Source organism: Pipistrellus hanaki (assembly GCF_964339955.1).
Source record: "Pipistrellus hanaki genome assembly, chromosome: 2".
NCBI lineage: Eukaryota > Metazoa > Chordata > Mammalia > Chiroptera > Vespertilionidae > Pipistrellus > Pipistrellus hanaki.
The window spans coordinates 184,752,369-184,778,872 of record NC_140504.1 but is presented as its reverse complement, the minus strand read 5'-3'; the positions used below and the strand labels follow the sequence as shown (position 1 = coordinate 184,778,872).

General features: G+C 54.8%; 2 protein-coding genes across 2 annotated transcripts; one reads left to right on the top strand and one right to left on the bottom strand.

Moving 5' to 3' along the window:
* Positions 1–1,127: 1,127 nt before the first annotated feature.
* Positions 1,128–7,127, top strand: TRNP1 (TMF1 regulated nuclear protein 1). The gene is made up of 2 exons (XM_084872389.1): positions 1,128–2,069; positions 6,446–7,127. Exon 1 carries the CDS (start codon positions 1,263–1,265, stop codon positions 1,938–1,940), a length of 678 nt encoding a protein of 225 aa, XP_084728515.1. The 5' UTR covers positions 1,128–1,262; the 3' UTR covers positions 1,941–2,069; positions 6,446–7,127.
* A 3,027-nt stretch (positions 7,128–10,154) lies between these two features.
* On the bottom strand, positions 10,155–19,018 carry TENT5B (terminal nucleotidyltransferase 5B). The gene is made up of 2 exons (XM_084876144.1): positions 18,669–19,018; positions 10,155–12,011 (listed from the first exon to the last, which is right to left on the bottom strand). Exons 1-2 carry the CDS (start codon positions 18,927–18,929, stop codon positions 10,989–10,991), a joined length of 1,284 nt encoding a protein of 427 aa, XP_084732270.1. The 5' UTR covers positions 18,930–19,018; the 3' UTR covers positions 10,155–10,988.
* Between the last annotated feature and the right edge of the window lie 7,486 nt (positions 19,019–26,504).

Genomic DNA, 26,504 nt, shown 5'->3' with positions numbered 1-26,504 from the left:
AAGGCGCCTGAAAGCATGGAGAGGGCGGCTCCCTGTGCTCTTCTTCACATCAAGCCGGTGCACTCCGCCGTCTGCCTCCTCTTCAGCCTGGGCAGTGACCGCACTGGCTACACTTTGGGCGGGTCTCCCAAACCCTCCAGCCTCCGCCCCACCCATCACAGGGACCTCCCATCTCCGATGGCACCCTTTGAAGAGATGAACACGGAGGCAGGGCCCTGGCGTCTGGGCCAGTGGTTAGAGAGGGTATGGCAGGGTCATTTCTGTTGTGGGGAAAATGGGCAGGGCTCTGTTTTCTATTTTGCCAGAATGACAATGTTCCTCCCCAATGGCAGGAGGAACCCAGGAACCTGAGCCCCCAGAGGGCATATGGCTGAGCCGCTCCCATCCAGAGGTCCAGATCCAGGGACAGACCTGCTATGTGATCTTGGGGAAGGCGCCACTGCACTTTCTGGGTCTGTTTCCCCTCTGGGTAAAGGCGTGAGGCATCCACTGGGAGGAGCAAACGGGAGCAGGGGCGTGGGAAGAATTTTGCACATTGTGGGGTCCGGGGCTCCTCTGGGGGTCCATCAAGGTTTACAAAGCCGAGGCGGACGCAGCGGCAGCGCTATGGTTGGTTTTGCTGCCTGGTGGGGAACAAACCCCATCGGACCCCTACCAGACTCCAGTCCCCCCGCTCTGTGTGAACCTCTCCACTGCCCCAGGGAGACCGGAGAAGGGGGTCCTGGGGAGCCTTGTGGCGCAGAAGACCAGGCAGAACCGATTGGACCCCGGGGTGCGGTACGGGGAAGGAGCACTGTGCAGAGTGAAGCCTCCTGAGTTCTCACTGTCACAGGCAAAACCCACTCCCAGGTGGAGCCTGGAGGCCGTGATTCCTAAGCACCAGCCACCAGAGCATCTGCCTCGGGGCCAAAACAGAGAAGATGCAGTGTTCTTACGACCAAACATTTGGGAGCGGGGGATGGAGACCGGATGCCCTCGCAAAGCCGAGGGACCGAGGACCTAACGGGAGTGGGCGCTGTCGTGATGGGCGGGGCGGAGACGGGGGGGGGGGGAGGTTCAGAGCATGCCGGCCCCGGATTGGCTGCGCGGTCTGTCGCTCCGCCCCCAATCCTATAAGAGGCCCCGGCGGCCGGCTAGGCGCTGGCGCGGGGGCTGCGGCCGCATCGCTTGCATCCTCGTCGTCCACCCTCCGTCCCGCGGGGGCAGCCGGCCAAAGCCGAGGACCGACCGACCGACCGCTGCGGACCGCCGGGGGGCGGGGGATGCCGGGCTGCCGCATCAGCGCCTGCGGCCCGGGGGCCCGGGAAGGGGCAGCGGAACCGGGGTCGCCGCCGCCGCCGCCCCGGGAGCCCCTGCCATCCCCTCAGCCCCCGCCCCCAACTCCGACCTTGACCTCGACCCCGACTCAGGCCTCGTCGCCGCCGCCGCCAGAGGCGACCCCGGCGTCGGCGGGCTCGGCCGAGGGGCAGGAGCTGCAGCGCCGGCGCCAGGGCGCTCACGGGGCTGCGGGGGCCGCCGGGCCGGCAGGGGGCGCGGCGGGGTCCGGGGGGCGCGCCCTGGAGTTGGCCGAGGCGCGGCGGCGGCTGCTGGAGGTGGAGGGCCGCCGGCGCCTGGTGTCGGAGCTGGAGAGCCGCGTGCTGCAGCTGCACCGCGTCTTCCTGGCGGCCGAGCTGCGCCTGGCGCACCGGGCGGAGAGCCTGAGCCGCCTGGGCGGCGGCGTGGCGCAGTCCGAGCTCCACCTGGCGGCGCACGGCTCCCGCCTCAAGAAGGGCCCGCGCCGCGGCCGCCGGGGCCGCCCGCCCGCGCTGCTCGCCTCGGCGCTGGGCCTGGGCGGCTGCGTGCCCTGGGGCGCCGGGCGCCTGCGGCGGGGCCGCGGCCCGGAGCCCGACTCGCCCTTCCGCCGCAGCCCGCCCCGCGGGCCCGCCTCCCCGCAGCGCTGACCGCCCGGCCGGCCGCTGCCCCGGCGCCGAGGACGGACTGCGGGCGCGTCCCCGACGCGGATGGATGGACGGACCGGTCGGTCACAGGAGCGCGGCCGGGCGGCCGGGGGACCGGGCCGAGAGGCTGAGGTGCGGTCTTAGCGGCTGATGCTTCCAGGGGGCGGGGGCGGGGCTGCCGGGACCCGGATCTCCCTGCCTGGGGGCTCCTGGAGCCCGCGGGGTCCCCAATAAAGTGTCCGCTTTCGGCTGCGGCCTCTCCCAGACCTGGGGAGTGAGGCGGGGGCACCAAGCCCCCATGATAGAGATGCACAAACGGAGGGTGTGCCCGCAAACTTGTACCGATCGGAGCCTGTGCACTGACGCAGCACCCTCCCGCCCCTCCTCCCCCCGCACCTGCAGTGCCTTTCCGGCGTCCCTTGGGGCTGTAAGAAGAGTCCTGCCCTTGAGGCTGCCGTTTCCTGACACCTCCTAGCTCCCTACCTTTGGGCGGACAGAGCAGTGAAGTCCCGAGATGGGGTGGGGCTGGTACAGCCATGTTCCACTGAGTTCTCTCCCAGGCCCCCGTTTTCCATTTGTGAGATGGAATCCCAGAGAGAGCGAGGGGTTTTGTCCCATAAAGCTTTAGCCCTTCCACTTCTAGGAGAGGTTTTTTTCCTCACACCCTCATGCACCTTAGCTCAGAGTACAGCCTTAGGTAACCATGGAAACTGTCGAAAGCCTCACTTGTTCTCTGAGAGACCCCGCCCTCAGGGAGACCGGAGAAGGTTCTAAAGTGGCTCTACCAGGGATGGAATCAATAACATCTTTTTTAAAATATATATATTTTATTGATTTTTTTTTTTTTTTAACAGAGAGGGAGAAAGATAGCTAGAAAGATGAGAGAAACCTCGATCAGCTGCCTCCTGCACACCTCCTACTGGGGATGTGCCTGAAACCAAGGTACGTGCCCTAAGGGTCCGCAGGCCAAAGCTCTATCCACTGAGCCAAACCCGTTAGGACTCAGGTAACATCTTTTAACAGGCGCACGGGGGCAGCTATGTCATTGACTTCTAGAAAGGGGGTCTTAAAGGGCCAGACCTGAAATGAGCTCTGCTTCTCTTCCTGTCCCCATGCCCTTCAGGCTTCCCTTCCCCAGCCCCCACTCAGCTGTGACTGGCCTCGCTGCTGCTCTGCTGCTCCCCAGCCTTCACCTCCAGGAAGCGCCGTAGTGAGGTTAACCCAGGGCAGAGGTCTGACTTGTCCCCCATCAGTCCTGGAAGAAGGGTTTGCTCTCTGAAATCACACCTAGAAGCCGCAGGGCTCTTGCTGGTGGAGTCAGGAGCTAATCTAACGTCCTCATTCTGCAGAGTGGCCAGGTCACATGCCCGCCGAGGGACAGAACTAGAGCCCAGGCTTTCTTTCAGTGTCTCTCCCTGCCCAGGGGCAGGGGCCAGAGAGAACTGATGTCCAGCTTGTCTGCTGTGCGACCCGGACAACTCTGCCCCCTCTTCAGGCCGGTTTCCTCAGTCTCTCTCTGCACACAGCTGTCCCTCCTCATGTCAGGACTTGGGAATGGGTGGATGGGGGTAGGATGCGAATGTCTGAGCCAAGGGAATCTAGGGTCCTGAGGGTCTGGTGTATTGCTCACCTGACCCCCCAGCCCCATCAGCCTTTTCTTTCCCCAGGTACCAAAGTTTTGGGGTTTCTTAGCTAATAGCCAGGCCTTCCTGAACCCGTTTGTAGCTGGGGAAGGGAAGTCCAGGAGGAGGTCTCAGAGACGGAGGAGAGCTTGGGGACCAGGACAGTAGGTGGCCCTGACATCCCCTGGCCTCCGCAGGGGGGAGAACCTTCTGCAGCTACTCTGGGGTTTGGGGTTCGGGGGTGAAGAAAGGACAAGGACTCTCCTGTGTGACCCAGGGCGGAGCTTTGGCCACAGCCCCGGGGGAGCAGCCAGAACGGTTTGTTTTCTGGGCTGCGCAGAAGAGCACTTGGTCCAGAGAAGCTTTTAGCTAATGGTGCAAAGTGCTCCGCGCCATCCCAGTTCTGCCTTTCTCCGGGATTTATTAGTAATCAGCTTTGTCCTGATTTGGAGGTGGCGGTGGGGGAGGGAGTCAGAGATGGTAGGAAATAGAGACGGTCCTGGAGTCACAGGAGCTCTGCCTCCTCCCTCCACTTCCCGATGTCCCTCTGCTGACCACCAGGACCTCGGCTGTGTCGCATGGTGCTCAGTGGCTGGAACCCCAGCTCTCGGCTTAGTGCTCTGCCCACCACCCCTCAGCCCAGGGCCGCCTCTAGGAAGCTCCATTTTTTTCTCAATCAACAAACATTGATTCAGTCCAGGGGCTCAAGAAGCGGCACTTAATCAGAAGGTCAAACTTTAAGATTCTGTGCCTCCCAGTCCTCCTCTAGGCAGCCTTCGCCGACAGTCACCTTCCCAGGGGACCCTCTGGGGCTGGGCCATTTGTGTTGTTTTGAGGGCTGTGTTTAGGCCTTCATAAATAACTAGCCCCTGACCCCCTTCCCTGCCCCCACCCCCATGACTTCCTGAACACTTTCTTGATGGCCCCCAGCCCTGGGGACTGGACCTGTGCACTGAGGATATCGATGGCTACTAGTGAATCTGCGATCACACAACTTGAAATGAGGAACAGGAGCCTTCAGGTTCATTAATGCCTGGGGCTGGGGGTCCAGTTCAGAGTTCTAGCCTGGGACCTGCCCCTCCCCTGGATAAGCCCCTTCCTCTCGGCTGGCCCTAGCCAAGTGAAGGTCTCTCTCGGGTCTCTGGATGGCGCCACCAGAGGGCAGTGTGGGGCTGCTTCCTGGGCACGTGGGCGTAGCCTGGAGCAGCTAGACTCCCAGTGTCCCCGCCCCCAGCCAGCCTCTCGGTTGGCAGTAAAGGGGTTATGGGAGGTCACGTAGAGAAGAGGCTCAATGGAAGCTTTCAGGTTGGGCCAGGCCCATCAGGAAAGACTTTCCTGGAAAGAGGCTGCCCCTGTGGATGATCACCTCCTGGTTTCACCATCACTCGGCTCCTCAGATTCCTTACCCTGATAACGCAACAAACACTGATGCACACCCTCTCCCACTGCCATCCGGGGACCAAGGTGGTTTTCTAAAGACGAGGCTAAAGCGACAGGTCTGGCTCAGGTGCTCCGAGCCGGCAAACGGCAGTCTCCAGGAGGCTCCTTTCCCTGCCAGCGGCTCTGGAGGAAACGGGCCCAGGCATCTGAGGGCTGGAGAGGTCTAGAGCCAGCGGGGGAGGAGGTGTTTGGGAAAGCTGGGGGTCCCTGGCACCTTGGCCAGGAGTCACGGGAGAAGGAATCCTTGGTTCTGGAATAATAAACTAGTAACCGCCGCCTCTGTGTGGCGCTGCGCTGAGCACTTTACATCCACCCTTTCAGTCCTCCCAGCTATTCTGCAGTGTAGGGGCTACTGCCGTTTCCACAGGTGACTTGCACAAGGTCATAGAACCTGTATGAGGGAGATCCCTTAAACATTTATGTGACTTTTTGTTTATCAGATGAGTGTGGGAGGATTCTGGGCTCACCTTTCTGTCTGCGCCAGTGCTCCCTGTTTCTGGGAGTGATGTGATAAGAGGGGCAGCCTAAGGTGCCCCTCCCAAGGTCTGGGCACACCCCCAGAGGCTGGCTCCTCAGCCTGTTGTCTGGGTTCGGGGAAGGGAGGAGGGGTGATATAGGCTGAGTCAGCACACCTGGCTTCAGGCAAAGGCAGCCCAACCGTGCTGAGGGCCTGTGCTTGCCATGGACTGCTGCTTCCCTCCACCCTGGGCTGGGATGTTTGGTGCCCAGGAGAGCAAAGATCCTGGGATGGCAGAGGAGGAGGATGGCAGGCTCTATAGTGGGGCAGAAAGTACCGCAGGCTTGGAACAAGACAGACCTGGATTCTGTCCTGGATTCTCTGCTGGGGAGACCTTAGGCAAATAATTTACCTTCTCCCTGAGCCAGTTTCTGTGTGTGTGTGTGTGTGTGTGTGTGTGTGTGTGTGTGTTGGGCAGCTAGGGAGGAGATAGCTTCTGCGTATTAAAAATGAGGAGCCACACTAAGTGCCTGACACACAGTGGAGATCTGTGCCAGTGTGATGGAGCAGGTCTGCCCGGCTTCGGAGAGGCTGCCAGGACATAGCCCCCAGCGGTGTGGGCCTGTGCTGCTCCAGAGCATCACCATATCAGGAATCCCTGGAAGCTCCCGTCTCTCTCCCCCACGGGCCCCGGGAACTCCATAAGGGGAGAGATGGAGGAAGGGCAGGCTTTCCATTCCAGGGACATTCCATTCCAGCTGCTCAGACCCGTGGGGATCCCAGCCAAGGACAAAGGTGCAAGGGAACCTCTGCTCACCCCAGGAGCCCCCACTCCTTCCAGGAATCAATGGAGCCTAGCTCCATACTATTACCCCGGCACCTTCTCTCCATAACGGCCCCTCTTCAGGAGGTGGATGTTGAAGGGTTTGGGTGGGACTGGGTGGCTGTGGGGAAGAGGTCATTGAAAATCTTGAAATTGTTCTCTCCAGCTTCACCCAGCAACTCTCTGGATCTGAACTCCTGGGATTCTGTTCCTTCCCTGAGCACCTCCTCCAGGAAGACTTCTTCGCCGGACCCTCCACAAGGCGGAGCAGGATCCTGGGGAAGTTCCCTCACTATGGATTTCTTTGTGTATGCCACATTTGACTTTGGCTTATGTTGTACCATTGGAAGACGCTGAGATGCTATCAGATTATTTAAGAGAGCAGCAAACCCTTTCCAATGTGAAAGTGGAAAGGATTTCTTTAAAAAATAGAGTCATCACTCTTAAACAAGTCACAACACGGCTTGGGAGCTGCCCTTGCTTCTCAGTCTAACAGCTGGGAGACCTGTTGGAGGGGAACCAGTTTGAGAAAGTCCTGTCTTCCTCCTCCTCTCTTGGTGCCCCGTCCCCGGGGGAACACGTCTGTGGCCCCTCAGAAAGGTGGTCAGCTCTGGCTCCGCGGGGAACACGCCTCTTTCTGAGAGAGAGACAGTGGCTACATAATCCTGAGCAAAGCTTTAAATGAGAAAAGGAACCACGCTTATTCAGATGTCCTGCCAATAGAGGGAAGAGGGCCACATTTACTCACACGCAACCAGAACTTGTAGAATTCTGCAAAATGAATGTATATTGAGTCAGTCCCGTGATTCACGCATTCAGGAAGAATAAATTTCAATGATGTGAGACAACTGCGTGTGGTTTTGAGTTTACTTTGCTAGTGCCCTTGCCTGTTTTCCTTTGTGTGTCAGTCACCACTCTTTAGGTTGGCAATTCCTCGAGCAGTTTCTGTTTAGTTTCATTTGATGATCCTGGGACTGTGGACTGATTTGCAGACTGATGTCTCCCTTGACCTGGCTCAAAGCTGACCCTCTCCAGGAAGTCTTCCCTGATTAAGACGGTGTTGAGGAAGTTAGGGGTTGGGAATGCACATGGGAGATGTGTGACGGGGAGGGAGGTTGTGCATGCTTGTGACAACCTGGCAGCCTATGACTGTGCTGGCAACAGCATGGACCTGTTGGTCAGTCAGGGTCCCAGCAGGAGACAGGGCACACTCAAACTGGGCAGAGATGGTAAAGGGACTCTTTCCAAAGACGTGGGCTTAAGAAACCAACGCGGAATGGTGCTGCTTTCATGGCGATAGCAAAAGTTGGAAGCTTCTACAACTCCTGGACCTAAAATGGGGGAGGCAGAGGAGGGAAAAGGGAGGAAAGGACAGCTGGGTGGAGAGTCCCTGACAGGAGCAGTGGCCTGTGACTGAGAGAGATGAATAAGACAACCTGGTGGGGAGGGGACAGGGGAATAAACACCCCATTCTTCTCCAGTTTCCTGCTGGGGCCTCTCATTGGCCAAACCCAACAGGAAGGCCAGGAACAGGGAGTCATTGATGCACAGTTCCCAGAGGTCACCCTCCTCGGGGCACAGAGCAGGGAGAAGGGTGGAGAGTGGGACTGGAGGAGCCAGCACATTTGTAGCCGCTTGGGGGGCATATCTGCGGCCCCCTGTCTACAGCAGGGCTTCTTTGCCCTCTAGTTTCCCCACCTGCTGTGGTCATAAGGCTGGGGGGGGAGGGGGGGGATTGTTACTTGGAGAGAGCTGTGGGGGATGGGGGCTTTCCTTCCTCACCCTTCCCCTCTCTGGCTCTGGGATTTCCAGTTCTTGATAACAGCCTGCCCTGGCATCTTTCATGGCTGCAGGGATTGTCCACAAGAGAACAATGCCAGCCACTGAGTCAGTGTTTTTCTCACACCCACTGTCCCACTCTGAAACATACCCACAGGCACGCCTGTGATCACCACGGTCATGGCTGTTGTCACACGGACATCAAGAAAATGTCCGTCTTGTCACAGTGATACACTCCGCCATAGGCATACATAAATGGCAAACGTCACAGAAATATGAACTCTAGTCACTTGCCAGCATGCCCTGTCACATATATGTATAGGAGACATACTGTCATGCTCATCCATGGGACATCGGAGTGTGGGGGCAGGATGGTGCAGGGGTTAACAGCAAAGGCTTTAGAGTCGGACTAACTTCTCTGATGTTTTTGGCGTTAATTTCCTGGTCGCTGATATGGAGAGAACCCTTGCTCTTGTGGAGATGAAACGGGTGCTGATCGGGGAGACCCAGCATGGTTTTGGCCTGCACTCCAGAAACAGTAGCTGTTCCTGGGAACGCCTGTCTCTCCTGCCTCTCACCCCATGCAGGTCACATAGAGACACCCGTGAGCATGGGCACCTGCACAGGCCAGTTAGAAACCCTTAGGCACATGCACCCTCCCCAGATGTGGGTACATTATCAGACAAGCTCCCTCTGCCTGAACCCTCTCCCCGCAGATCTGCATGGCTTGCTTTCCACTACCTTTAATTCTGTGCAATCCAATGTCACACTTTTGCTGAGGCCCACCCTGACTTCTTTTAAAATTCTCATACTCCAGCGATTCCAACCCCGTACCCGGCTGTGTATATTTTTGAGCATCACTGACCTTCTAAGGCGATATAATTTAGCTTATGATCTATAATCTTCAAGAGGGCAGCCATCTCAGTCTTGTGTTTGCTGACATATTCCCAGTCACTAGAACGGGAAGCTGGCTCGCCGTGGGCTGACTGCTGGTATATACACGTATGTACCATTGGTTCCTGGCTTCTCACCTTCTGAGACAAACATATCCTAACACGCTAAGCCTCTGTGCTTATACTGTGAGCATCCCCTACATGCCCAAATCAGGAGCTGGGACAAACTTTGTCCCTCCCAGGACCTTTGTTAGGTGGGCACGGGCAGAGTGAAGATGGGAGCTGTTTTAATCATCCAGCAAAGAAAGCCTTTTCACTCACCCTTCTAGCCATTGTGAGCCCAGCAGGGACCCACTGAGCAGGTGAGGTGGCTGGACTTACCCAGATGACCTGGGGTACCCTCTGTGGCCTTGGGTGTTTTTTATTTTCCACCCCTGGCTGAAAACCACTTCAGAGGCCACTAATGAGGGTGAATGTGTTGAGGGCTTTGCAATTCATGGATCAAAGGGGCTGCGTAAACAGTGGGGAGCGTCCAGGACCATGACTGGCTGATGGCCCGGGGGAAAAGCTCCCTGAGAGGGTGACAGCCTGGCGTGGCCTCTGGTGCTGGAGAGGAGACTGCAAACCTGCTTAGGACAAGTTGGAACGTGCCCATCCGCATTTGGGGGTGGCAGAACCAGAGGACGGAGGGAACCTCTCCCAGATAGGGTGGCCAAACCTGGGCTCAAGCTCTGGGGCCCCCTAGAAATCCCCCCAGTCTTAGCTGCCATTATTGGAGTCCTCTGCGGTCTGGATCCACCCAACTTGTTTTCCACTTGCTTCCTGGGAAGGGATGGGGCAGAGAGGCAGAAATGGGGTCAAGTAGCCCTGAGCACCACAGGGTGAGACCAGGTCCAGGATCATTCAGATTCTAGGTGGGAAACACTGAAATGATTACTCTCGAACAGGAGGCTTGCTGAGGCGATGTGCAGGGACAAGTCATATGTGTAGACATGAGCTCCTAGCACCGTCGTCAAGCTGGGGCTGGTGTTGCTAGAAGGGGCATCCCCTCAGCCACAGCCCAGGACTCAAAACCCGCCCCCCCCACCCAAGTACCCTCCCCCAATATAAGCCAGACTCAGGCTGCGGGAGGCAGCTACAGCCCCACAGCCATGGAAGGCCCCTCTCCCAGGAGAAAGCATGGTACAGGGTTCTGGGCTCAGTGTAGACAATTTTTATTGGCAGGTGTTAAGAGTGCAGGGGCGGGACATGGTTCTCCTCCCTGAGCTGAGGGCCCTGTAGCCAGGCCAGCGGGGTGGGAACACTTGACTGTGGCCAATTTGGGCTCCGCACCCTCCTAAGGACAAGCTCCCAGCAGGAGGGCTCCTTGTGACGTGGGGGAAGGGAGCTGTGTCCTGGGAGGGTCTTGGGCTGTGTCCTACCCCAGGCCCCTTGGTCCTGTCCCTATACCTTGACTGCTCAGGTTAGGAGTGTTTGGGGACTGGGCCAAACATATCCCTCTCCAGGTACCTGTCTCATGCCTCCCTTCCCCTCCCCAGTGATTAGCCAGGTTGGACTACCAGGCCCTGTGAGTGGCCCAGCCTGACCCCGAAGTGACTAGTTCCCATAATGCACCATAGTTTAGCCACTGAGTGGGCTGCAGACCCTCGGGGCTGCTGGGCTCCCTCTCGGCTGGCCCTAGCCAAAAAGACCCTTCTTAGGCCACAGCAATCAACCCACGATGACGGACATTGAGACCAACACCCCAAACATGCTTTGTCTCCTGAAGGCAATGAACCCCCAGGACAAACAGCTCCTGCACCCCACAATCACGTTGGTCTAAAAGTGTGTGGCAATAAGCAAAGATTACCCCAGCTCGGCCGTAAGCCCGCGGGGGCCTCCCTCAGGGAGTCTGTGGTCTGTTCAGTCCAAGGCCCAACCCTGCAGCAGCGCGGGGCCACCCGGCACAGGCTGCCTGTCCGCGGCCCCGCCCCGCACACCCTCCTCGAGGCCCCACTCCGTCTGGGGAGACCCCGTCTCTCCCGACCAGGGTCTGAGTCAGTTACAAGGCAGCCAGGTGGGATAGCAGGAGTGGGCCCAGGCCAGCAGGGGCTGCACAGGGGTCACGTAGTAATTGAAAGTGGCGGGCACAGGCCCATCAGGGCGTGGAGAGCACCAGGCCATGGCAGCGGCAGCAGCCGGGCCCTGCTCGGCCAGTGCCTGGAGGGCCATGGAGGCGATGAGGTCCAGCGTCTGGCGGTGCTCGTGGCTCATGAGGCACACGGTGCTCTCGTTGACCACCCGGTGCAGCGTGGCCAGGCAGTTGTAGCGGCCGGCCGCGTCGGCCCCGCTGAAGTGGGCCTCCAGGTAGCGCTCCAGCGTGCGCTGCTGCTCCAGCACGTCGGGGAAGTCGATGAAGAAGCGGGAGCACATGTAGCGCTGCAGGGCGCGCACGTCGGTGCTGGGCCGCGGCCGGAAGCCGCGCACCAGCAGGTGGCAGTACTTGAGGAGGCCGCCGCCGCGGATCTCCTCGGGGTTGCGCGTGGCGATGACCCGGTGCCGCAGGTGCTCCAGGGCCTCGTGGAAGTCCCCGTACAGGCTCTCGCCGGTCACGGTGGGGTGGAAGGCCTCGGTCATGGGCGTGGGCGAGCACTGGCCGAAGAGCAGCAGGGAGTCCAGCGTGATCTGGAAGGAGTCCACGCTGAACTCGAACTGGCGCCGGACCGAGTCCACGAACTTGAGCTCCACGTTCTTGCCGCTCTTGTTGGACAGCGAGATGAGGCTCCAGCGGTCCGTGTCCGTGCACACTTTCACCAGCTTCTGCACGTAGGCCTCCTTGAGGGTCAGGGGCGTGATCTTGGCCCGGCTCACGCCCGCCGGCAGGAAGTCCAGCAGGCAGGCCAGCACCACCTCCTTGGTCAGCTGGAAGGAGGCCTCGCTGCGCAGGTCCACGCGGAACACCAAGTCCAGGTCCTTGTAGCCCAGGCCGTTCTCGGGGTGCAGCACGTGGCTGGCGGCCGAGCCGTGCAGCCGCACGCCGTGCACGCGCAGCCCCTGCTCCTCCAGGCTGCTGCGGACCACCTGCGGGGGATGGCGGGAAGGAGAGGTGTCAGGAGCTTGTCCCCCGGCCCCAGGTCTGCCATGGGCTTCCGTGTCATAGGGATAATAGCGCCAATCTCTGCTGACCACTTATCAGCTGTCATGCCTTTGGACAGACATTTAATTTTCTAAGCCAAAATTCCTGAGGCTAGAGAATGGCCTATTTGGAGGAAAGCCTCAGAAAGAACAGCAATAATGATAAATGCAAGCATAGAATTTACTAAAAGCTAGGTGCTAGCCGAAACCGGTTTGGCTCAGTGGCTAGAGCGTCAGTCTGCGGACTGAAAAATCTCAGGTTCGATTCCGGTCAAGGGCATGTACCTTGGTTGCGGGCACATCCCCAGTAAGGGGTGTGGCAAGAGGCAGCTGATCAATGATTCTCTCTCATCGATGTTTCTGGCTCTCTATCCCTCTCTCTTCCTCTCTCTAAAAAAATCAATAAAATATATTAAAAAAATAAAAAAATAAAAGCTAGGTGCTGATCCAAGCACTTTATACATTAAAATATAGATTCCTGTAATTCTCACAATAACTGGGTAAGGTAGGTACAATTATCCCCATGTTACATATGTGGAAATGGAAGCACAGAGGGGCCAAGTAACTAGCCCAAGGTCACCCAGCTGGTGAATGCAGAGCTGGGAATGAAACTCAGAGCCCATGTCTGAACCACTATGCTCTTCTCCTTTCCTAAAACTGTAAGCAAAACACTTCGTTTTGTGTCAGGCAGAGCGCCAATTGCTCAGATGTGTTTGGAACATAATTGTTAGTTCACACTCATTACCACATCACTCCTCACCATAATCCTATGTTTGAGTATTATTATCCCAATTTACAGGTGGGGGACTGAGGCACAGAGAGGTTACTAAACACGTCCAAGGTCAGAGAGCGGCCAGGGTGAGACTAGAACCCACGTCAGCTGGATTCTCAAACCCATGCATGCTCTTTTGACTCTGAGATACATATCTTCATTCATCTTTACAAGATCACAGCGAGGCAAATATTATGCCCATTTTACAGACGAGGAAACGGAGGCTTACAGTGGTGAGATATCGAGGGGAAGCCGTTCGGAGATGGCAGGCCTGGCCATTAAAACTCAGACCCTTTCCACTCTTAGAAAGCCTCCCGACCAAGTGGGAAGAGATGGAGCCAATCCCATCTGCTGGTACAGGAACATGATAGGCAAACCTACAAGTAATTTTATTTATTTTTTATTTTTCCCTACAAGTCATTTTATTTTAATTAAATTTTTTTTTTTTTAAATATATTTTATTGATTTTGTACAGAGAGGAAGGGAGAGAGATAGAGAGTTAGAAACATCGATGAGAGAGTCATCGATCAGCTGCCTCTTGCACACCCCCTACTGGGGATATGCCCGCAACCAAGGTACATGCCCTTGACCGGAATCGAACCCGGGACCTTTCAGTCCCCAAGCCGACGCTCTATCCATTGAGCCAAACCGGTTTCGGCTAATTTAAAAATTTTTTAAAAAAATATATTTTATTGATTTTTTTACAGAGAGGAAGAAAGAGGGATACAGAGTTAGAAACATCGATGAGCGAGAGTCATCATTCAGCTGCCTCTTGCACACACCCTACCAGGGATGTGCCTGCAACCAAGGTACATGCCCTTGACCAGAATCGAACCCGGGACCTTTCAGTCCGCAGGCCGATGCTCTATCCACTGAGCCAAACCGGTTTCGGTCCTACAAGTCATTTTAAACCTGCTCCTCTAGCCAGGGGTGTCTCCCCAGGCCTAGGACCAGGAGGGGAGAAGAGGGGAGCTGGGCTGGACGCTCCGAGACCCAGAGAACTTCACACACTGTCCTCAAAGCGACCAGGCAGCATTCCTACACGGAGCGATTCTGCAACCCTCGCTGCCAAGTCAGCGCCTGCCGCCTGCTGGAGGGGCTGCCCTCCTGGCCTCACGGGGAATTACTGTGAAGAATGCATCCAAGTGCTGAGGAGGCAAGATGCAGTGGGGCAATCTGAGGCGGGCGGCTCCCTCCAGGAAGGCTTCGGAGCTTGCTTCCGGGAGGAGGACTCTGGGCATGGGCAGGTGTTCTCATGGCTACGGGGAGTGAGCAACCGGCTGTCAAAACTTAGAGGAGATGAGGGGGAAGCTGGGGGAGGGAAAGAGTGGTATTAGGTAAGGTGACCAGACGTCCCGCTTTTGGCGGGACAGTCCCGATTTTTAACAATTTGTCCCGTGTCCCGTGGCGTTTTTAAAAAGTCCTGATTTTTTGAAAGATTCTTTCCAAATTTTTGGACTTTTTTTTTTTTTTTTTTTTTTTTTAATGCCAGGGACGTGGGACAAATTATTAAAAATTGGGACTGTCCTGTTAAAAGCGGGACGTCTGGTCACCTTAGTACGGTGTTTCCCCGAAAATAAGACATCCTCTGAAAATAAGACCTAGTGCATGGAAAGATAAGACATCCCCTGAAAATAAGACCTAGCGCAACTTTGAGAGAAAAAATTAATATAAGACACTGTCTTATTTTCGGGGAAACAGGGTATTAGGTGCCAGGCACTAGCCCTTCTTCCCGGACTCTCTGAGAGAGGGCTTCAGGATCTCTAAGTTATAAACTGGACAATGCGGCTCTCAGGAGGGAAGTCACCTGCCCAAGGTCATGCAGAGGTGCCTTCAAATCCAGGTCTGGCTGACTCCAAAGTCTTACCATTTCCCACGGTTCAGAGGAAGCCGAGACCAGAATCCAGGGATCTAATCCTCCTCCCTCTTAACATTTCACAGCGAGGCCAAAGCTTCCAGGCACGGAAGCCCAGAGCCAGAGTAGTTACGTAGCAAGAAGGTGGGGGCTGAGGAATCCTTGGCCAGACAGACGGGGAGCTGGAGGTAAGGCGCCAGGTGCTGCAGACCAGCCCGTGGGACTTCTAACCCGCACCCTGGCAGCCGTATCCGTGTGGGCCAAGGAGAGAAATGGCCAAAGGTCTCGTCCCAAGGACCCCAGTCAGGCCTGCAGAGCAGACCAGCCCCCTCCCGAGTCCCATCAGAGCTGACTAAGCCTGACTCGGTGCCAGCTCCTGCTCCCAGGCCGATGCCCACCCCAGGGCATGGCACCTGGCCTGGTGAGTAGGTAGCAGTACCCTTGTTAAATCGCCTGCGTCAGGCCATGGGGTTGGCTGTGTCAGCCAGCCAGAGGCTGTTGTCTCTTTCCCAGGTGTGACTACAGCCAGCTTGGCAGATAGTCCCCAGATACTGCCACACCCCAGGACTGCAGGGCAGCGTGGAGCCTCCTGAATCAGACTTTCCAGCCACGGAGGGGGCAGCGGCTACGCCCTCCTTTCTCCTGTGCCCAGGCCTTCCCCAGAGCCACTCTGCGCCCAGGCCACTGCTGAGCCGGCAGGGAGATGTAGGTGCTGCCAGATGGCAGGCTTATAAAAAATTCAGAGCCACCTAACGCAAGTCCTAGGGCTGCAGCTGGAGAGATAAGAGTGTGACCTGGACAAAGGACTAATCCAAGGTCACACAGGCAATAAGTGGCTGGACTTAATTAGAACCAGGCTTCCAGAGGGTGGGGACCTCTTACAAAAGAGCGGCCCCCAGCCCAGGTACAAGCAAGAACTGCATTTCTTGCTGCTCAGATTGCTGCTGTAGGTGAAACCTTGGTGGGGGAGGGGAAAAAGAGGCGGAAGAGAGAGAAAGATTCTAATTCTTGAACTGCAGGGCAACCCAGCACCGGTAAGAAGCCCAAAGTCAATAACCAGCGTCCCCACCACACACACCCAGCTCCCCCATCTCACACACACACACACACACACCCAGCGCCTCCACCACACACACACACACACACACACACACACCCAGCGCCTCCACCACACACACACACACACACACACACCCAGCGCCTCCACCACACACACACACACACACACACACACACACACACCCAGCGCCTCCACCACACACACACACACACATCCAGCGCCTCCACCACACACACACACCCAGCGCCTCCACCACACACACACACACACACACACACACACCCAGCGCCTCCACCACACACACACACACACACACCCAGCGCCTCCACCACACACACACACACACACACACACACACCCAGCGCCTCCACCACACACACACACACACACACATCCAGCGCCTCCACCACACACACACACCCAGCGCCTCCACCACACACACACACACACACACACACCCAGCGCCTCCACCACACACACACACACACACACACAGCGCCTCCACCACACACACACACACACACACACCCAGCGCCTCCACCACACACACACACACACACACACACACACCCAGCGCCTCCACCACACACACACACACACACACATCCAGCGCCTCCACCACACACACACACCCAGCGCCTCCACCACACACACACACACACACACACACACACACCCAGCGCCTCCACCACACACACACACACACACACACACACACATCCAGCGCCTCCACCACACACACACACACACACACACACACACACACACCCAGCGCCCCCACCACACACTTCCCAACAGCTTGTGAAGCTGCAGCTGCAGACTCCTGGCAGGAGATGGACTTGCTTCCCTGTGGAGGCCATTACACAGCCAGGAGAAGGCACCCGTTCCCTTTGGAGTCTAGAACCAGAAAGGGTGTTGGAGAGCACCCCAACCCCTCCCCATGGAGCAGAGGGGCACACTGGGCCCGGCAGAGGGAAGAGACAGCACTACAGGCCCTAAAGCCAGATGCCCGGCCTCCCAGTCCAGCTCTGAGGTCTCTGTGCCCATCTCACCGCAGCAGGCAGCTCCCTGCGCTGTGATGTCTCTGAGCCTGGTCTAGGAGGACATTGTGCTGTTATCGCTTTGTAAAGTCAGCTCCCCACCAGGCTGGGAGGACCTGGGGAGCAGGAAGGCGGGGCCCCAATCAGATCGATGCCCCCTAGGGTTCCAAAGAGGGCTTGGCACCAAGTTGGACCAGGAAAGGCAGTTTGGATCAGATGGGTACTTCCCCTCAAGGGCGCCTCCTGTCCTCACAGAGAGAAACTGTCCCACCAGCTCCTCCACTCCATTCCCCATCCCGGAAGCAACAGGCCTGGAGGTTCAGAAGTTGGGGCCCCAAGGTTGACCTCACTGTCCTGGGGAGAAAAGCCTCAGCTGGCTCCCTAATTACCCCATGACAGCGGGCAGCAGAGGAATGCCTCTGGGAGGCGCCATGGGCTGCAGGTGAGTCAGCCCCGGAGAATCTGCTTCCACCCTTTGCCATTCCTCAGAAGGGAGGGCAGGCGGGCACCCCGGCCTCTCCGCGGAAGCTGAGGCTTTGCCTCTGTCAGCCGCCACCCCAGCAAGTCCCCCTCTGTAGGAACGTGCAGGAATTGTGGGCGATGTTCTGGTTTCTTCTTCTTCCACAGACCTAGACGTTATGTCTCAGGAAGGGGGAAGGAGGGAAAACACCTGTACCTGCAGCAGTGGCTCTTGGGAAGACCCAGAATTCTCTGGGCTTGATAGTCACTTATTCAGGTAGTCTTAGGCAGCTCATCTCTGGGGCCTCAGCTTCCCCAGCTACAAAATGGGTGCAACAGTGACCATATTCTGGTATTTCAGAGCATGGCAGTGCCTGGTCTAAACAGATGAAAGAGCAGATTGAGGGTTGCTGAAGGTCAGGTGAAGGGAGGGGGAGTCTGAGGAAGGGGAGAGGGGCTGCCAGCATTCTCTTTGCCTGCTCCTCAGTACAGACATGGCGCTTGGGGTGTGGGCTGACACTCATTTCCAATCTTGGGAAGGGGAAGAAACACCGAAACTGGACACCTGAGGTTGCCTCCCAGCGTGCAGGCATCAGGTCTGGCCTGGTGTTTAATCTCCTCCTACCACAGCCCAGCTGAGGGACTCCTTGTCCACATAATAGCTAGCGGCTCTTGAGCAAAGGGCTGTGGGAGCCCAGGACAGAGTCTGAGAGAGGGAAGGAATGAGAATGAGGCCCATGCCTGAGCTGGTTTGGCTCAGTGGGTAGAGCGTTGGCCTGCGGACTGAAGGGTCCCAGGTTAGATTCTGGCCAAGGGCACATGCCAGGGTTTCGGACTCTATCCCCAGTAAGGGGGGGGGGGGGCATGCAGGAGGCAGCCAACCAATGGTTCTCTCTCATCAATGATGTTTCTCTCTCTCTCTCTCTTTCACTCTCCCTCTCTGAAATCAATAATAAATATATGTATTATATATATATATATATATATATATATATATATATATATATATATATATATTAAGAGAGAACAAGGCCCAGGAATGATTATTTTAGGAATAAAAGAACCATTTTGTATCCAGGAATGTATACCTACCCACCCAGGGCTTCCTGGCGTCTTTTATCCTTCAAGGCGGGACTGTTCTTCCCCAACTGCTGTGTCTCTCCTCACCCTACTCTCCTCTCCAAGCCAGGGCCAGGGGGAACAATCCGAGAGTAATCCGGACTCCCCAGGGGCGGCGGAGGGGAAAGCCAAGCGGGGAGGGACTGTGAGTGCAGGGAAAAGGGAGTATGGGCTACTATCAATGCTGTGCCGTTTTGTTACAGCCCCTGTCCCTCTCTGAACCTCGTTTTCCCTCGCTGTCCAGCGAATGCAACAGCCCCCGGGTTCCTTCCCGCCACGGGGCCCCGCGCCCGCTCACCTGCACGATCTGCCGCGGCTGCACGCTCAGCGTGGGGAAGTTGCCGCGCCCGTGGATGGGAATGGGCTCGCTCAGCAGCGCGTCCAGCCGCTTCACCTGCGGCCAGCCCAGCCCGCTCAGGTGCGGCCCGAGCGGAGCTGAGGCGGCTCCCGGGTCCGGGCCGCCGCCTGCCGGGGCGGCCGTGGCCACCGCCTGGGCTGCAGCCGTCCCCGCCTGCGCGGCCGCCCGGTCCGAGCGCTCCACTCCGTTCTCCGGCATCATCAGCCCGGCCCGGGGCCCCGACGGCAGGAGCCTGGGATGGTTCAGGGGGGGAGGGCGGGGAGAGCGGGTGGGCCGGGTCCCAGGCGGCAGGCGCGGCTGCAGGGACAGCACGGCAGCGGCGGCGAGGCGATCCCGGGCACACCTGTGACAGCGGCGACCTCGGACCCTAAAGCTTGTCGCTCAGCGCCCAGTTGACTTTTATAGGCCGCGGGCGACAGTCCCATTGGTCCAGGCAGCTGTCTCACAGCGGGAAAAGCTCTGCCATTGGTCAGAAGAGCCAGAACTATTCTTATTGGCTGGAAGGCACTCCTCTGCCCCGCCCTCCTTCTCGGCTGAATTCCCTGCTTTGGTCCTTAAAGAACTTCTGTCCGCGGTGATTGGCCCGGCGGAGCCTTGACCTTGGACTTAAAGGGACTGCGCTCTCTAGGGGCAGACGGGAGGGCGTGATCGGTGGTTTGCAGCGGAGTCGGACCACTAATACGTTTCAGGTGTTTGTTTGTTTTTGGCGCCGGGAGGAATGTAGAAATCACCTGGCTTGGTCCTAGCCATCCACTGTTTTCAGAAGCCCAGAGAGACCTCGCTCTTTGGTCAACGCTGCACAGCGCTCCTTTTGCGTTCCCGCAAGCTTCCATCCTCGAGGAAAGGTAACAAACTCAGAGTATACCGAGGTAGGGACTTTGTAACACACTCTCTTGATGGTTCCTTGTCCATCAAGAGAGTGCGTTACAGCCTGGCCAGCCTTCAAGTCCATGTTCAGAGAAGGGGAAACACTGATTGGAAAAGGGAGATACCTGCCTGACTCCCCAAGGTCACACAGCGAACCAGTCGGGCCTTTGTGCTGATCCTGGACATAGAGTCTGCGGGCGCATGCTCATTCCACTACACTTGGACAAACCTAGGGCCTTTATGGAGGATGGAAGGAAGCTGGAACTGGGGGTGTGGGGGTGTTGGTTTTCCTGACCCAGCGTCTCAGGCCCTTCTGCAGCCCCGTCTGCAGGAGCTTCTTGGTGGCTGGCAGAACTCCTTCCTGCCTGCCTGTTCTCACCTTCCTCAGGTCCTGTGCTTCCTTAAGCAAGTCACTAAACTAAGTGACTTTCCAAAAATCAGGACTTTTTAAAAATGCTGCAGGATTCGGGACAAATTGTTAAAAATCGGGACTATCCCGCCAAAAGCAGGAAGTCTCATCACCTTACACTAAACCCCCCTCAGTCAGTTCCTTATCCGCCCCAGAGAAGGTGCTCAGCAAATATTTTTAAAGTTTTGATTTATATATAGTTGGCCAAAGATTATTTCAATAGGACATACCGTATGAAAATACATAAGACTAAAAGAGAAAAAAGGAAAAATATAAGACCTTTCAGATAGTGCTAAGAAGAAAATGAAATAGGGTAGTGGAAGAGGGAGCAACCATGTATGTATGTGAAAAAGAGAGATATAGCCGAAACCGGTTTGGCTTAGTGGATAGAGCTGTGGACTGAAAGGTCCCAGGTTCGATTCCGGTCAAGGGCATGTACCTTGGTTGCAGGCACGTCCCCAGTGGGCGGTGTGCAGGAGGCAGCTGGTCAATGTTTCTCTCTAATCGATGTTTCTCTCTATCCCTTTCTCTTCCTCTCTGTAAAAAATCAATAAAATATATATATTTTAAAAAGAGATATAGTGAGTGAGAAAGATAACTGCAGAGATCGATGACATCAGTAGATGGTGTAATCAATGAAGGCCTCCTTAACGCGGTGACATTCCCATTGCTTCTGCTGGACGGACTTCTGCCCTATCACCCCGCTGCTTGTTCCTGGACAGTCAGGGCAGCACAGAAGGTGCTAAGCCACACATTCCTAGAGCCTTGAAAGCTCAAGATAGAAAGTCTTTTGACAGTCATTTTTGTTCACCCTCTTTGCACTTTATAAATGGGAAAACCGGGGTCCAGAAAGCAGAAGGGATTTTCCTCAGGGAGACTGGCTGGGGCTGGAACTACACAAGGGCAGGACCTTGTGAGAGTGGCCTGGTGCTGTGACCACCCCACACATTGACTCAAGTTCTCTAAGGGAAGGAACAGATTTCTTTTCCTCTTTCCTTCCTTCTATCAGCACTAGGAAGAGCAATTAACAAATTCGTGCGCTGTGAATCACCACGCTGTAGACACCTCTATTCCCAAAGGTAATATGCCCAGTCACAGGACATAAACATCATTATGATGGGAGTGGGGTGACTGGAGGATATAGGAAGAGGAGGGAGAAGATGACGGAGAAGGGGTGGGGGAGACAGAGAGAAGGGATATATTCAATAGAGTTTTTCATTTTCACCAAAACCAAAATGTAATTGCCCTAACGAGTGGCTGGGTTACATACGCTCTGAAGTCTAAGGCTTAAATGTTATATGTGAGCCTTTCTCCCCTGTACAAATTTCACATATTCATTCCGACTTTGAGTGATTTTAAAAGGGAACTTAGTTTCTATGATAATTGAGTCTTTGTGACACAAGTAAGTCCCTTTCCCTGTCTGGACCTGTTTCCTGTTTTGTAAATGGGAATGAAATAGGAGTCAGTCTCTTCCATTCACACCTTCTGTGATTTAAGGAAGTGGGAAGGGAAAAGGAGTTCTGGGGAGAGTCTTGGTCCCTACGTTGCCTCCTCCTCAGCTTTGGGTTGCCAAACAAGAGCTTGGAATCACACAAGACACTAAACTTAAAAAAAAAATAAAATATATATTTTTGTATTGATTTCAGAGATGAAGGGAGAGGAGATAGAAACATCAATGATGAGAGAGAATCACTGATCAGCTGCCTCCTGCATTCCCCTTACTGGGAATCGAGCCCGCAACCCCAGCATGTACCCTTGACTGGAACTGAACTCAGGATCCTTCAGCTGATGCTCTAACCTAGGGGTGTTGAACTCAATCAGAGAAGAGGCCAAAATCTAAAATCCAGCCTAAATCGCGGGCCAAATGGTTTACTGAACAGTCATAAACTGACAATGTCATAAACTGACAGTGGAGTGCAGTGATGACAGCGCGGTGCGGGCCACATTGCAAGGCCTGGCGGGCTGGATTTGGCCCACGGGCCTTGTGTTTGACACATGTGCTCTAACCAATGAGCAAACCCAGCTAGGGCAAGGCACTAAGCTTTGACACAGGAGCAGTTCTCACTTCATCTGTAGAAAGTGTACAACTCAATATTGATTTGTATACTCACAGAGTTATTCAACCAGGGCCATAATTGATTTTAGAACATTTTTATCACCCCCAATGGAAACCATGTCCCCTTTATTTTTATTTTTTAAATATATTTTTATTGATTACAGAGAGGAAGGAAAAGGGAGAGATAGAAACATCAAAGATGAAAGAGAATCATTGATCGGCTGCCTCCTGCACACCCCCTATTGGGGAATGAGCCCACAACCTGGCCTTTGATCGGAATCGAACCTAGGACCCTTCAGTCCACAGGCTGTCGCTCAATCCACTGAGCCAAACCGGCTAGGGCAACCATGTCCCCTTTAGCAGTCACCCCTCCCCCCCACTTTTTCCCAACCCCCTCAGCTCACAATCCTAAGCAACCACTACACTATTTTCTGTCTCTAGGTAGATTGGCCTATTCTGAACACTTTATATACATGGAATCATATAATATGTGCTCTTTTCGATTTGTCTTTTTTACTCAGCATAATGTTTTCCAGGTTCGCCTATGTTATAGCATGTATTAGTATTTAATTTTTCTTTATCTGTTCATTGGGTCATTATCACCTACATTCAGGGTGGCATAAAAGTCATGTGTGGCAACATGTAGTCAGAACTCAATCATGTTTGCCCTCACAGAAACAGGGCTGATTTGATGATTTGGAGCAAGATTCAGACAAGTGTTTTTCGTTGTTGTTGTTTTGTTTTGTTTTCCTTTATCAGCACAGGAAGGGTGTAGAGAGTGAGATCACAGAGAATGAAGCTCTGAGAGAGAATCAGGAGGGCTCAGGGCACACTCTGAAGGACAGAGACGAGCAGCAGAGGGTAGAGCTGTGAGCAGGGCACTCCAGGGCACTCCTGGGTTCACAGAGTCCCTCCTGACCCCCAGCTCCTCTGAGCCTGTGCCACCTGTGGGGACGCAGGTGGAGGTGACTGATGTTAAGCCCATTTCATGGGTGAGGAAACTGAGGCTTAGGAAGGGGTGATATACGCCTTTGTCTCATCTCCTCTGCTAGAGTGGAAGCTTCTCAGGCTCAAGGGCTGCTCGCTCCTATTTATACCCCTCCAGGCTGATGTTGCCAATAAAAACTGGGGTGGCTGCTCATCAGTGGTCCCCAGTCCCAGCAGACCCCACCTCCCTTTTATAAAAGTATCTTGCAATACCTTCTTCTCTGTAATGAAATACAATTCATAGATAATAGATACTAATTTACACTCCTAATATTTATTTTGGGGGGTGGGAAATGAAGATAATGCTATAACTGAAATGTAAAGAAGAAAAAGGAAGATAATCTTTTTATGGTTTAATTTTTTATTGAGATATAATTGACATAGAATGTGTTTCAGGTGTACAACGGTTCCATATTTGTATATATTGTGAAATGATCACCACAATAAGTCTAGTTATTATCTCTCACCATATAGTTACAATTCTTTTTTGTGATAAAGAACTTTTAAGATCTATTTTTTTTTAAGCAACTTTCAAATATGCAATACAGAGTAATGTTAACTATAGTCACCTGCTATAGTTACATTACATCCCCGGGATTTATTTATTGTATAATTGGAAGTTTGTAGATGTCTTTCACTTATTTACTAGAGGCCCAGTGCACTACATTTGTGAACTGTTGGGGGGGGGGGGTTGTCTCCTCAGCCTGGCCTGCACCCTTTAGCAGTCCAGGAGCCCTCAGGGGATGTCCGACTGACAGCTTAGGCCTGCTCCTCGTGGGGAACTTGCCTAAGCCTCAGTCAAGACATCCTTAGTGCTGAGGCAGGAGATGTTCCTCTGCTCTGCTTGCCATCAGCCCGACCTGTGGCTGAGAGGTGCCCCCCCTGTGGGAGCGCACTGACCACCAGGGGGCAGCTCCTATATTGAGCATCTGCTCCCTAGTGGTCAGTGAGCGTCATAGCAACTGGTCGTTCTCCCACTTGGTCAATTTGCATATTACCCTTTTATTACATAGGATTATTACATAGGACTTTTTTTAAAAAAATATATTTTATTGATTTTTTACAGAGAGGAAGAGAGAGAGATAGAGAGCTAGAAACGTCGATGAGAGAGAAACATCGACCAGCTGCCTCTTGCACACCCCCTACTGGGGATGTGCCTGCAACCAATGTACATGCCCTTGACCGGAATCGAACCCGGGACCCTTCAGTCCGCAGACCGACGCTCTACCACTGAGCCAAACCGGTTTCAGCATTACATAGGACTTTTAAACCTGTACATGCATACGTAGGCTGACCTCTTATAGAATGGGGCTTCTCAATTGGAATGTGCATAGCAGTCACCTGGGGATCTTGTTAAAATAGAGATTATGAATCAGCAGGTCTGGGAAGCACCTGAGTCTGCGTCTCTAACCAGCTCCCAGGTGTGGTCCAGCTGCCGCTGCGAAGGCTGCAGAAGTAGGCACCTGGTTCCCTGAGCCCACAGCCACCCCCTCCCCCAGGACTAAGCAAGGGGCAGCCTGTCTGGGGTTTCCCCAGTGGCTACCCAGGAAACTGTCCGCCCTGCCACCCAGCTTCATTCCTGGCCGGGTGCCTGCTGCCAAAACAGCAGTTCCCACGAAGGAGCCCGCCCTGGGGAAGGAGCCTCGGGGAAGGGAGGGACGCCGGGAATTGACGTCCGAGTGGGTGGGGCTTCTGTGTCCTGCTCCCCCTCACGCCAGCCCCACCCTCCTCCCTACTACTGCTTGGTCAGTAAATCCCAGTGCTCCACCCACTCCCATCCCTTTTCTCCCAACGCTCCCTCCTCCTGTTTCCCCTCAGTCTGGGCTGGGGCCCTGCGGTGGGGAGCCCAGATGACAGTCTAGGTCGGGGCCAGCAGACAGGCAAACCTTTTTAAGCAGTTTTCTGTCAAAGGAGGTGGGACTCACTCCTAGCCTCCTGGGCAAATCCTTCTCTTTTCTGGGCTAACATGAAGGGGTGGGATCTGAGGATCCCCAAGGCTGGTCCAGCTGGAAGCCCGGATCCCTTGATGGCAGTGAGGATTCTTCCAACCCCGAGGCGGAGAGGCCACCACGTCCTTCACTTTGGATGTTGGAGCTGGAAGGCTGTCTCTCACTCTATAATTGTGCACCAAATGGTGAGGTACGGGCCACATCCCTATTCGACGGTGGTCCCATGAGATTATAATGGAGCTGACACTGCTCCATCTCACACTGCACAGTGACGTCTCAGCCTCGCAGCATGCTGACTCCGCAGAGCAACGCATCACACAGATACTCACCATTGTGCTATAATTGCCTGCGGTGTTCAGTACAGTAACATGCTCTACAGGTTTGTAGCCTAAGAGCTGAAGGGAAGCAGAATTTGTCATCCTCCAATATGGCTCTTTGGCACAGGATCACTTCAGGCTGCTTCATTTTAAGGAGAACAGACAGGGAGAAGCTCTGAAAACCGAGTAGAGGTTATATCCTTCGTAAGGTATTTACTTTCATAAGGAAAATAGCCATTTGTGTCTCCCTTGCTGTCCCTGGAAGTGGGGTGGGGGTGGGGGGGGTGACCTTAACTCTTGTCAGTTCAGAAGGCCAAGATGAAACCTGCATGTGCTTTTCCTGATTACTGCCCAGAGCTCTCTCCGCCCTCAGCACCTTTGTTTTCAGCTGGGAATAATAGTGAAGGTGGTGGCTTCAGCCATTCGGGCCAGTTACTGAACTTCCCTGGGTCCCTCCCAGGTATACAGGAGGTATGCAAATTATTAAACTTTTGTTTGTTTTTCTCTTGTCACTCTGTCTCTTATTATAGGATATCTCAGCCGAGAACCCAGAAGCAGAGAGGGAAAATTATTTTTCCTTCCCTACAGAGCACTAGGCTAGACCAGTGGTCGGCAAACTCATTAGTCAACAGAGCCAAACTCAAACATCAACAGTACAACGATTGAAATTTCTTTTGAGAATCAACTTTTTTAAACTTAAACTTCTTCTAACGCCACTTCTTCAAAATAGACTCGCCCAGACCCAGAGAGACCAGATATTTTGTAGAAGAGCCACACTCAAGGGGCCAAAGAGCCGCATGTGGCTCTCGAGCCGCAGTTTGCCGACCATGGGGCTAGACTATACATAGTGGACTATAGCATCTAGGTTTGTGTAAGTGCACTATATGGTGTTTGCACAAGACAATTGCCTAACAACCCATTTATCAGAATGTATCCATCATAAAGGGGCACAAGACTTCATAAATGGGGAAACTGAGACCCAGTGAGAGGAAGGGTCCTGCCTCAGCCCATAAGCCAGATAAGGTCCTAGCCTTCACCTCCTATGAGCTCTCAGATAAAGTTCCTGGGCCTTTCAGGGCTCCCGCTCCTCTTGGGGACCTGGAGGCCACTCGGAGATGGTGGGGAGGGCGGGTTTAAGGGAAGGATCCCCAAATCAAACAGGAAGCCTGGCAGGGGCAGGCAGGGGTGAGG